Source organism: Vipera ursinii (assembly GCF_947247035.1).
Source record: "Vipera ursinii genome assembly, chromosome: 9".
NCBI classification, from domain to species: Eukaryota; Metazoa; Chordata; class Lepidosauria; order Squamata; family Viperidae; genus Vipera; species Vipera ursinii.
Genome location: NC_139523.1, coordinates 21,945,692 through 21,957,488, shown reverse-complemented (window position 1 = coordinate 21,957,488; position 11,797 = coordinate 21,945,692). Strand labels below are relative to the sequence as shown.

Sequence of the window (11,797 nt, the reverse complement as noted above, 5' to 3'; positions counted from 1 at the left end):
TCTTAAATTATCAACTGACTGCTGACTGGAAAGGGGGGAAAAAAACACGTGTTGGGTGTTTACGCTATTCCCTTTCTCGTTCTCCGGACAGGGTCAGAAATGTTGTGAAAAAGACTAACATTGGTAGTCCTTGACTTACGACCTCAGTCGAGCTCAAAACTTCTGTCGCTAAGTGAGACATTTGTTCAGTGAGCTTTGCTCCATTTTACAACCTTGCTGGCCACAGCTTTTCAGTGAACCACTGCAGTTGTTAAGCTAATAACATGGTTGTTAAGTGAATCTGGCTTCCCCGTTGACTTTGCTCGTCAGAAGGTCGCAAAAAGGGATCAGGTGATCCCAGGGACGCTGCAACCGTCATAAATACGAGTCGCTTGCCAAGCATCTGAATTTTGATCAAGTGACCGTGGGGATGCTGCAATGGCCGTTAAGTGTGAAAAATGGTCCTAAGTCCCTTTTTTCAGGGCTGTTGTAACTTCGAACGGTCGCTAAATGAACGGTTGTAAGTCGAGGACTGCTTGCAAAAGGGTTAAAACAAGGAGGTGTTGGGGAGCTGAATTTCCAGCAGTTGTAAGTTGTGTTGCAAAGGCTGCTGGGATTGTAGTTTAATAACCTCTCAAGTACCCTCCCCTATAAAACATATGCAGTCCAATAAAGAAATGTTCATTAAAAGACGCCAAAAAGTCTTCATAGGCAATTGCTTAATTGAAGTGAAAAACCACATTTTATTTTGAGCCATGTTAGAATGCATAAAGGGCATCCAAAGATGTTTCTGTTGTGTTCCAAATTGGATAAGATGCATCGACTTCCTAAAAAGCCCCAATGCAAAATTCTACGATATTCTGATTATGTGCCATCAAGTCATTTCTGTCTCCTAGCGACCACCAGATTCATTCAGTGGTTTGTTGGCTTGCAACATTCTCAAGCTTTAAAGTTATGAATGTAAAAAGAAACAAAGTAAGTTAATATACAATTCTGATAAAAGTTGAGCTTTGAAATAAATCAGCATCAGATGAAGGTTAATATCCAAGCACAGAGCTGTTCCGTGTTACGCACGCAGACACAGGATAACTCGTGTGTCTCTTCTCTGCAAATATCTGCAGAAAGATTTAGAGGAGAAAGCAAAATATTAATTAGACAATATTGCACAGCGATCTCAGCCTGAGCCGAACAAAAGAAATCAGACTATTTTATTATGGGTAAATTAAGATAAAAATTTGAAAAGCGTTTGCAATTAAAATGAGTATTGTAATTAATAAGAACGGGGGTTATTTTTCATCACGAAAAATAGGAAGGCAAATTAACTCGTGCAAAATTAAGTCCCCCATACTTATCCCCAAAACAAAAGCTCTGTGTTATTATTATTTTTTAAACACCAGTGCCAATAATTGATCGTTAATGAACAGCAGATCAGAATAGCCCAGTTGTAACTTTTCAACAATTCTTTGGCCTGAAAAAAAGGAAATGGATTTGCAGTCATCAGAATGTAAAGATAATTTTCTGTGGTTGCCTGCAAAGGAAGCTTCTGTTAAAGTGTCACTGGCTTGTTTCTTTACGATTTTGAGAGGTTGCTATTTGCTCCAAAAGTTTTTCATTTTTGCACGTTGGAAAGGGAAAAAAAACATTTGCCACTTGACGGCTATTCCAGGATCTGATCAGCTGCTTATTAAGACTTGAGCTCACAAACTCCTAGTAACCTTAGAAACATAGGTAGTTAGTCCTCACTTAGTGACCGCCTTGTTTAGCAAATGTTCACAATCACAGGAGCAATGAAAAAGTAACTTTGCAACCAATCCTCCTGTTTACAACTGCATGTTTGTAAAGGAGCGTCATTCAATCGTGGCAACTTTTGAGATGATGGGTTCTACTGTAAACTCCCATAATTCGCTGTTAGGCTTTTGGAAGTTTGAAGTCCCTCCATCGTAAAGTTGTTGAGGTTGAGAATCCACAGCTCCAAAACAAATAAAAACACAGGTAAAATTGTAAAGAGAGTTGCGTCTTCCTTTAGCAATTGTTCCGCTTAATAGCTGAGTTGCCAGACTCAGCTGCGGTCACTAAATGAGGACTATCTGTATTCTCCTGACCAATGATAAGAAGCGGATGGGGCTGTTGTCTACTTCTAGACAAGAACATTTATGGGATAAGGGTAAAAAAATAAAATAAATTCAACCAGCATTGTTTGTGCCCTCAAAAGTCTTTCTCTTTTTTACATTTATTGTGAGCAAGTTTACAAAAAAAGAGAAGGCTTCAGTTGTGTGGTTACTGCTGCTATTTGGACTTTTTTTTGGTCACCCTTATTAATAACTCTGCCTCCAGATGTTTTGTATTTATTTTCCAGTCTAGTTTGAGGATGTGAACATTCCAAGAATGAACTTTTATCCGGCCCAGTTGAACTTTGCAATGGTACAATTTGGCTGGACGCCTCACCAATCTGAATGCTACCTGCGAAATATGATTATAACTTTAAGAGGATGATCTCTTTCAAGAAAAGGAAGTCAATGGCTTAGCTCAGTTGGAGACCCCCAGAACTGTACCCTATTATCCCCAAGAGAGAGCAACCCAGAATCATCTACGGAACGTCCGTAGTTGTGGGAGAAAGCTGGATCTCTCTGGTCTTAATCCAATATCTTAACCTCTACTCCACCCTCGGAGAAGAAATTCTTAGAATGTGAACTTCTTCTGAAGGACATGAAGTTGTTTTTCATCTCTGTCTCGGTTTGAGAGACACTCCTCAAATTTTGCTTTCTGGGTAAAATCAACTCAATTCTAACCCTTTCAAGACCCCACACACTTACTTTTCACAAAGGAAGGAACTCTTCCAAATTCAGTATTCGGGGGAAAATGGTGAGAGCATGCCTATGGAAAAAGAATAAGAAAGTGCAATTCCGATTTCACCGGTCCATGTCCCCCCCCCCCCCCCATCTTCCGTTTCGAGTTTTTTTTCAGGTCATTTTAGCCTCGGAAAAAGCTGAAAATGACTATTTCTTACTGTTGTTCTAAAAGAAAGCAAAAGAATTTGAACAAACTCAAATTCCTCCTCTGATACTTCCTAGAAAGAAGGGAGGGAGGGAGGGAGGGAGGAAACAAAGGGAAGAAGGGAGAAGAAAAAGGGAAAGAAGGAAGGAAGGAGAGAAAGGAAAAAAGAAGGGATGAGGGAAAGCAAAAAAGGAAGGAAGGAAAGGAGGGAGGAGAAAAGGGGAAGGGAGGAAGGAAGGAGAGAGGGAAAAAGGAAGGAAGGAAGGAAGGAAGGAAGGAAGGAAGGAAGGAAGGAAGGAAGGAAGAAGGGGCGGAGGAGGGGAAGGGGAGGGAGGAAGGAAGGAAGGATGGAAGGAGAGAAAGGAAAAAAGAATGAATGAGGGAAAGCAGAAAGAGAAGGGAGGGAGGGAGGGAGGGAGGGAGGGAGGAAGGACTAGAACACCTTCCAGCTCCATTCTGATTGATTGAATTCGTGTTTCCTGCCTTTCACCTCACCCCATCTCACCCCCACCCCACCTCAAGGAGTGGACCTACTTACCAAAGAGCAGGGACAAGAGGGAGAGACTACTGGTCCAAGTGAGGGATCCAAGCAAAGTGATTCCAGCACTATATTTCACGGAAGTTGATCCTGAAAAGACGAATCCGTTTTAGGTTAGTTTGTCGGCAAAACTGCATTTTGTCTGCATCTGTCATTGAACTTGGATATTGACCAACCTAATTTTATCTAAGAAACACAGATGGATTTCTGCAAACCAGTTCTGCCTGCTGATGGGTGCTCCATCATGGGAGGTTTTTAAGGAGACGCAGGAGAGAACCGACTTGGCAGCCCAACTTCAAGCGAGGAACATACCACCGATGGAAGAGAATATTTTAAGCTCCGGGTTGAAACATGGAGGCCTTGATACTCTCTGAGTTTGGTTGTTTTCCAGCAGATGTTTGGTTGTTTTCCTGCAGGAGGAGGAGGAGGAGGAAGAGGAGGAGGAGGAGGAGGAGGAGGAGGACTGTGAGGCCCTTGGTACTCTTTGAGCTTTTTCTTGCAGACATTTCATTACCCAACTAGGTAACATCAACAGTGGTAAAGAGTAGTGGGGTTTGTGGTGAGGAAGAGGAGGAGGAGGAGGAGGAGAAGGAGGAGGAAGGAGGAGGAGGAGGAGGAGGAGGGAGGAGAAGGAGGAGGAAGAGGAGGAAGAGAAGAAGAAGAAGAGGAGGAGGAGGAGGCGGAGGAGGAGGAAGAGGAGGAAGAGAAGAAGAAGAAGAAGAGGAGGAGGAGGAGGAGGACCAGCCGAAGGGAGAGATTGGGAGAGTAAGGGAGAGAGAGAGAGAGAGAGAGAGAGAGAGAGAGAGAGAGAGAGAGAGAGAGAGATGGTGGCTAACAATAGATAAATACAGAAGCACAGAATTATAGGGATGTTGGAGGTCTTCTAGTCCAACGGTGGGGCCCTGGTACTCTCTGAGCTTGCTTGTCTTCTTGCAGACATTTCATTACCTATTTCATCATCAACACTGGTGGGGAGTATACTTTTTGTACTACTGCCCTGGACATCCATCTTGGTCCTGTCTGAGTTCAGGGACTCCACAGTTCAACCCTGAGCTACAAATATTCTCATCTCTTGGTACGTCCATTTTGTTAGAGATTTACTTTTGACTCCTGCAGCATTGTGTTGGGGGGGGCTGAAACGGCCCCCAAGCTTCATTCAGAACTAAATCTCTAACACCACACAGTGACTGTCCTGGGACTCCAATCTCCACTTCGGTTCAGCGACCAGAAAAAAGCAATACACACCATCAGTAGATCCCACTTGAAACTGAATCTGGCTTTTATAGCACGTCGTTTGCTCTCCGGTTCCTTTCTCTTTGCCGGAGTGTTGGTCTGAAGGAATGTCAACGTAAACGGAAAAGTTGGCAGAATAAGCTGGGATTAACTGGATCAGATGCAAGGAGCAACCATCTTCTATCATCGTCTGTTGTTGGGTCTGGGGTTTCTTGGAGTCTTGCCTAATAGGTGGGATATCTTTCTCTCCTGATTGGGTTATTTGTTTCCACTGGCAGTAGGCATCCTGGTTTTGGATGCCCTCTGTAATCAAGGTGGCATTCTGGCCAGGAGAAAGCTTTGGTGGTTGGATCCTGACACGAATTTGCTTTTCATCTGCAAACCAAGTTGATCAGAACAACAACGCATTAACTCACGAAGGAGCAAAAAAGAAAAGAAAAGAAAAGTAAAGGAAAAAAAAAAAAGAAACACAGGCTTTTGTTTCTAACTTTTACCTGGCGGCGCAGTGGTTAGAACGCAGTATTGCAAGTTAACTCTGCCCACAGCCAACAGTTCAATTCTGGCCAGCTCAAGGTTGGACTCAGCCTTCCATCCTTCCAAGGTGGATCGAATGAGGACCCAGGTTTTGGGGGGGGCAAATATGCTGACTCTGTAAACCGCTTAGAGAGGGCTGTCAAGCACTGTGAAGCAGTATATAAGCCTAAGTGCTTTTTTTTTTTTTAAAAAAAAATCCCATTTATATCCTGCCCTTCTCCAAAGACTCAGGGCGGCTTACAATCTAAGAAGCACAAATCAATGTGCTTAGCAGTAGCCTTCATTCTGTGTATATGCCTGCTTATTAGGGCTTTTGCCCCCCTCCCCCCAAGCGGCATTATTACAAAGTCAGCTTATTGCCCCCAACAATCTGGGTCCTCATTTTACCTACCTCGGAAGGATGGAAGGCTGAGTCAACCTATTGCCCTTCCTTCCTTCCTTCCTTCCTTCCTTCCTTCCTTCCTTCCTTCCTTCCTTCCTTCCTTCCTTCCTTCCTTCCAATACAGTATTGCAGGAAAACTCTGCCCATAGCCTGGAGTTCAATCTTGACTGGCTCAAGGTTGACTTGGCCTTCCATCCTTCCGAGGTCGGTAAAAATGAGGACCCAGCTTGTTGGGGGCAACGTGCTGACTCTCTAAACCGCTTAGAGAGTGCTGTCAAGCATCGGTGAAGCGGTATACAAGTCTTAAGTACTATTGCTATTGTTTGCAACACTGGGAATTCCTGCAATTTCTTCAAAGGAAGACACTACAATGGCGTTGCGCACGCACTCATAAACTGGCAACCGTCTTTCCAAACAGCCCAAGGACTCATCTGTGCAGCCAACAGATCTCGATTTCCCCACTTCCTATCCTATGATGGTTGTTACAGGCAGCCCTTGACTTATAACCATAGCTGAGCCTGGTGGAGCCCGTGGCTAAGTGAGACATTTGTGACGTGAGTTTTACGACCTTCCTTGCCACAGTTGTGAAGTGAATCACTGCAGTTCTTAAGCTAGCAACTTGGTTGTTAAGTGAATCTGGCTTTCCCATTGACTTTGCTTGTCAGAAGATTGCAGAAGAGGATCATGTGACCCGGGGATGCTGCAACCGTCATAACTACATGCCAGTTGCCCAGCGTCTGAATTTTGATCATGTGGCCATGGAGATGCTGCAATGGTCCTAAGACTTCAAAATGGTCATAAGTCCCTTTTTTTTCACTGCCGTTGTAACTTTGAACGGTCATTAAACAAATTGTTGCAATTTGAGGACTACCTGTAGCTAGATTCCTGCCTCTTGAACCCTGTGTTTGCAAGCACGCTTAACTAGGTCTGTTAAACATCTAGCAATAAAATCTACTCTACATTTGAGTTGTTCTCTCATAGCTTAGCAAGCCTGTTATCTTATAATATATTTTGTAAACCTCTAAGTGCTTAGACTGCAGATGAGGCATTGCCGGGTGAACGCAGGCTGCAAGAAGGCTTTTTAAAACTTACCACACAAAGTCACAAAAGCGGAGCCCACGTAGAACTCTTGACTGTTTGTATCTTGCTGCTTTGTAGAAGGGAAGGTCATTTTCACCGTGTACTTTCCTTTATCCAACGACCTCAGGTTTTTGATGCTCAAGGAACAATTCTGATACACCTGTACAATTTGGGAAGCATTAGGTGAGGTGAATTTTGTTTCAGGGGTAAAAATAATTTTTCTCCCAGTGGGTTGTGTCCACTCGCATTGTTCAAATCCCTCCCGGACATTCTGTACATTCAGGAGGACTCTTTGATCCTGAATAGGGTATTCAGGTACAGAAACCACAGTTAAATTTCCCTCAGCTGGCACCAACTGCAAGAAGCAGCTTAGGATGCAACCTGCAAAGAGATGAAAAAAATAAAGTTATTTCATCCTTGTGGCATCTTGTCTGCAGCTCATGCTTAGCACACCGTGCCCCGCCCTGTAGTTCTCCATCAAAACGTTGCGCAAAGGATGGTGTCTGAGAAGGGGACTCCATATATGGATGCTCTCTATGTTCAGTCCAGCCCATTCAACTGGACTTCCCCTTCAATCTTGGAGTTTTGACATATTTTGACACATGATTGCATTTCAATGCTTGAGTCAAGAGAACAAGTTAGAATCTCAGCTGAGTGGAGGACAATTAACCAGTGTAACAGCTTGCCTCCAGAAATCATGGGTGCCCCCATCACTGGAGGTTTTTAAGAAGAGACTAGACAGTCACTTCTCTGAAATGGTATAGGTTCTCCTGCTCAAGCAGGGGGCTGGACTAGAAGACCTCCAAGGTCCCTCCCAGCTCTATTCTATTCTATCTATAAACCAGCCACTCCCCGAACAAAAAATATGTCTGTCATTTCAGTTTGTCTAGTGGTAAAGCAAGGCACTAAGCTAGAAGCCAGGAGACAGTGAGTTCTAGTCCCATCTTAGGCATGAAAGCGGCTGGGTTACTTTGGGCCAATCACCAGGAGACTGTGAGTTCTAGTCCTGCCTTAGGCATGAAAACCAGCTGGGTGTCTTTGGGCCAATCACCAGGAGACCGTGAGTTCTAGTGCCACCTTAGGTTGGCTGGGTGACTTTGGGCCAATCACCAGGAGACCATGAGTTCTAGTCCCACCTTAGGCCTCAAAGCCAACTGGGTGTCCTTCAGCCAATTCCTTTCTCTCAGCCCAACCCACCTCTCAGGTTTATGGTGGGAGAAACAGGAGGAGGAAGAAGTAATTAGGTATGTTGACCCCCTTGAGTTACTTATGAAACAATAAAGGCAGGATAAAAAAATCAAATAAATCAATTTCTCCCCCTCTCTTATAGTACATAACAAGGTAGTAGTAGATATCTCGAAGGTTCACTGTATGTACCTCCTAGTTGGTGGTATGTGGGAAGACGATGTTGGCTTGCAATGTTAGCTTACAGATTAGTGATCCTAGTTAACTTGCATTGACTTGACTGAGGATGTGAAAAACCGATCAGTGCTATCATGAGCAGGGAATGCAACAAATTCTACTCCATTTCCTCCTCTTGGTAAAAGGAGAGGCAGTTTGGTGTAGGGGTCAAAGTATCAGACCAGAAGCTGGGAGACGGTGAGTTCTAGTCCCAGCTTAGACACAAAGCCAATAAGTGGCCTTGGCCCAGTCACTTTCTCTCGACCTTTAGGAAGAAGGCAGTGGCGAACCACTTCTGTAAAACTGCGCTAAGAAAACTGTAGGCAGTTCCCCAGATAGTCACCAGAACCCAACGCTGACTTGAAGGCACACACACACACATACACACAAAATCCAATAACCAAAACCACCTCTCTTTCTGTCTCTGAAAACCTCTATTTCATTCTCTAAAACACAGTATGGGAAAGCCTGGATGGAAAGTCATAAAAAGGGGCAGAGGGTCAGCATTTTAAAGTTCACGGTGATGAGCCTAACAGAATAACAGAGTTGGAAGGGACCTTGGAGGTCTTTTAGTCCAGAGGTCCCCATCCTTTTGGGCACCAGGGACCAGTTCCGTGGAGAGAGGTGTTTCTATGGACTGGAGAAGGAGTGGTTTCGTGTGCTGCTTGCATCCTGGCAGATGGAGCTTTGCTTGTTTGTGTGGACCGGTTGCTGGCATGCTGTGGCCCGGTACCGGTCCATGGACCAGGGATTGGGGATCTCTGTTCTAGTCCAATCCCATGCTTCAGAAAAGTGGCTATCCATTCTCTTCTTAAAAGCCTCCAGTGATGGAGCAGCCACAACTTCTAGAGGCAAGCCGTTCCACTGGTTAATTGTCCTCCCTGTTAAGAAGTTTCTCCTTAGTTCCAGGTTGCTTCTCTCCTTGATTAGTTTCCATCCGTTGCTTATTGTCCTGCTTTCTTACGCTTTGGAAAATAAGTGGAATCCCCCTCTTCTTTGTGGCAGCCCCTCAAATATTGAAAGACTGCTATCATGTCTCCCCTGGTCCTTCTTTTCACTAGACAAACCCATTTCCCATTCTTCCTATGTTTTAGCCACCAGCCCCCTAATCCTCTCTGTTGCTCTTCTCTGCGCTCTTTCCAGAGTCTCGGCATCTTTCTTATAATATGGTGACCAAATCTGAATGCAGTATTCTAAGTGTGGTCTTACTAAGGCCTTCTAAAGTTGTACTAATACTTGGCATAGGCATAGAGATCACACTTCACGGCCTAGGGGAGGTTGGGGCTTGGCACGTAAAAGGAGCAAGAGCGCCCAAATTTTGTAGATTAAGTGCATAAATATGTACCTTGCGCATTGTGCAACTAAGACAACAGAAGAACGCTGACATCCCCTAAACTCTGCTGAAGATGGTAACGAGAAGTTTGGAAACTCACTCACAAGCTCGGAGAACAAAACTTCACCCTCATCCTACACTGGAGCCACAAATATTTGCCACTATTGAAATCTAAGACAATATACCACGGAAGAAAGAAGTGAAAAGAATGAGGTGAGAAGCGACGGTAGTGTTGTAGACCAGATCTCATTAGATTTCTCTTTCTTTTGTCTTCTTGTCTGAATTGTTTTTCTCACTGTTCCCTTCCTCTTTTCCCCCCCTGCATCTTGTATAATGTAAATTATCCTGATAGTAGTGATGGATATGTGTGCAAAACAGAGAGGTACTTATTTAAAAAGAGAGTCTGTCCTTCTCTAACTTTTTCAGAACGTTAAATATTTGCCATCCAAGGATTCTAAGAAACCGTTCCCATATTTCCCCCCAACCCCCCATTTAGCCATGTGCAAAGATATACCAAATCATTCTGATGCACTGTCTTCAATCAATGGACTGACCTTAGGCAACCCCCCCCCCCACACACAAAAAGAATAATTAAAAATAGGCAATGCCAGCTTGCCTCCAAGAGGTTGTAGAAGTCATAAACCATGTTTACTCTTTTGGACCGACCTGCGAGAAAAAAGGCTGTTTGAGATCCCCGAGGGCTTCGGAAAGGCTCCATGGATTCTGAGTCCTCCAGGTAAGGTCCACAGGACAAGGAATAGGAACGTCTCCTCCTCCTTCTGAGATCTTTGTGGTTTAGCACTCCTTGATGTTGATCTGATAAAGTCACTGGCCCTTCTGCTTTTGTCAATCAGAGGACGGGAGAGGAAGGAAGACCCGTTACCCAAGGAGTGTGGGGGATGCTACAGTGATCGCAAATACTTCCTCTCCCTTTTCTGTTGTTTTGGGCAGTTGCACCACCTAAAATGACTAAGGCAGAATCCGAACATGACTGCCACCCAACTCCACCTCGTGAGGAGACCACTGGAAATGTAGCAGCAGCCAGCTTGTATCTTGGGGTTTTCTCAGAGATTCCCCCAAAGAGCTTCTGGATCAGCGCTGATGGGGTCTGAGCCTTGGATTTGTGAGCAGAAGGAGAGAAGGGAAAGACAACCTGTTGCGTAGTTGGGAACCGAGGGGGACACGTAGGTTGATGGGCCAAACTAGGCCTCTGACGTTCTCGCTGTGGAGAGATTATGGAATTTTATTTTTTTTTCCCTGTCGTACAACCCTTCTCTAGATTAATGCGCTTTGGACAGAGAGACAGGCAGCATACAAATTTAACAAATCCACAAAGGAATTAAGAAATATATTGCTTTCCCCATTCGGCTTATTACTTCAGCACGGGCTGAGGAAAGAGATGGCTAGGTGGTGCTGATATTATCGCTTTATACTGCGCTGGTGAGGTCACCCTTTGGTCCATTCCTGTCACAAAAATGAGGCTGAGGTCCTAGAAAGAGTTCAGAGAAGAGCTACAAATATGATAAGGGATCTGGAGGCTAAACTGAGGGAATTAGATATGTGTGGGTTAGGACGCTGAGTTTGTCGATCAGAAGGTCGGCAGTTTGGCAGGTCGAATCCCGAGTGCCGCATAACAGAGTGAGCGCCTGTTACTCGTCCCAGCTTCTGCCAACCTAGCAGTTCTAAAGCACGTAAAAATGCAAGTAGAAAAATGGGGACTACTCCGGTGGGAAGGTAACAGCGTTCCGTGCGCCTTTGGCGTCTAGTCATGCCGGCCACATGACCACGGAGACGTCCTCGGACAAGTTCTGGCTCTTCGGCTTTGAAACGGAGATGAGCACCGGCCCCTAGAGTCGGAAACAACTAGCATGCATGTGCGGGGGAACCTTTACCTTTAGTAAAATGAAGAGATGGATTACAGGTGACCTGATAGCAAACTTCCAACATCTAAGGGGCTGCCACAAGAAAATGGGGTCAACCTGTTCTCCAAAGCCCCTGAAGACAGGACAAGAAGCAACGGACAGAAGCTAATCAAGGAGAGAAGCAACCTGGAACTAAGGAGAAATTTCCTGACTGTGAGGATAATTAACCAGTGGAACAACCTGCCGCCAGAAGTTGTGGGTGCTCCATCAATGGAGGTTTTCAAGAAGAGATTGGACAGCCATTTGTCCAGAATGGCATAGGGTCTCCTGCTCAAGCAGGGGGTTGGACTAGAAGACCTCCAAGGATCCTTCCGTTAGTCTATGCCCTATGTTCTTCTCGAAGGCGACAAGGAAGAGAATAACTCAACATGTTGCATGAATCCAGCTGGACAGTAGCGTAC

General features: G+C 44.8%; 1 protein-coding gene across 1 annotated transcript; it reads right to left on the bottom strand.

Annotated features, from left to right (window-relative positions):
• Nucleotides 1-702: 702 nt before the first annotated feature.
• On the bottom strand, nt 703-10,348 carry LOC310644224 (uncharacterized protein). The gene is made up of 6 exons (XM_083369034.1): nt 10,141-10,348; nt 6,753-7,121; nt 4,757-5,119; nt 3,512-3,601; nt 2,793-2,853; nt 703-1,094 (listed from the first exon to the last, which is right to left on the bottom strand). The coding sequence occupies exons 1-5, from the start codon at nt 10,190-10,192 to the stop codon at nt 2,822-2,824; spliced, it is 906 nt and encodes a 301-aa protein (XP_083225160.1). The 5' UTR covers nt 10,193-10,348; the 3' UTR covers nt 703-1,094; nt 2,793-2,821.
• Between the last annotated feature and the right edge of the window lie 1,449 nt (nt 10,349-11,797).

Coding starts and splice junctions, on each gene's coding strand:
- LOC310644224 (XM_083369034.1), bottom strand. CDS start 10,192: ATGGAGCCTTTCCGAAGCCCTCGGGGATCTCAAACAGCCTTTTTTCTC. Junction 7,122..10,140: donor AACAGCCTTTTTTCTCGCAG/GTCGGTCCAAAA, acceptor ATCTCTTTGCAG/GTTGCATCCTAAGCTGCTTC. Junction 5,120..6,752: donor CGCTTTTGTGACTTTGTGTG/GTAAGTTTTAAA, acceptor CTTGGTTTGCAG/ATGAAAAGCAAATTCGTGTC.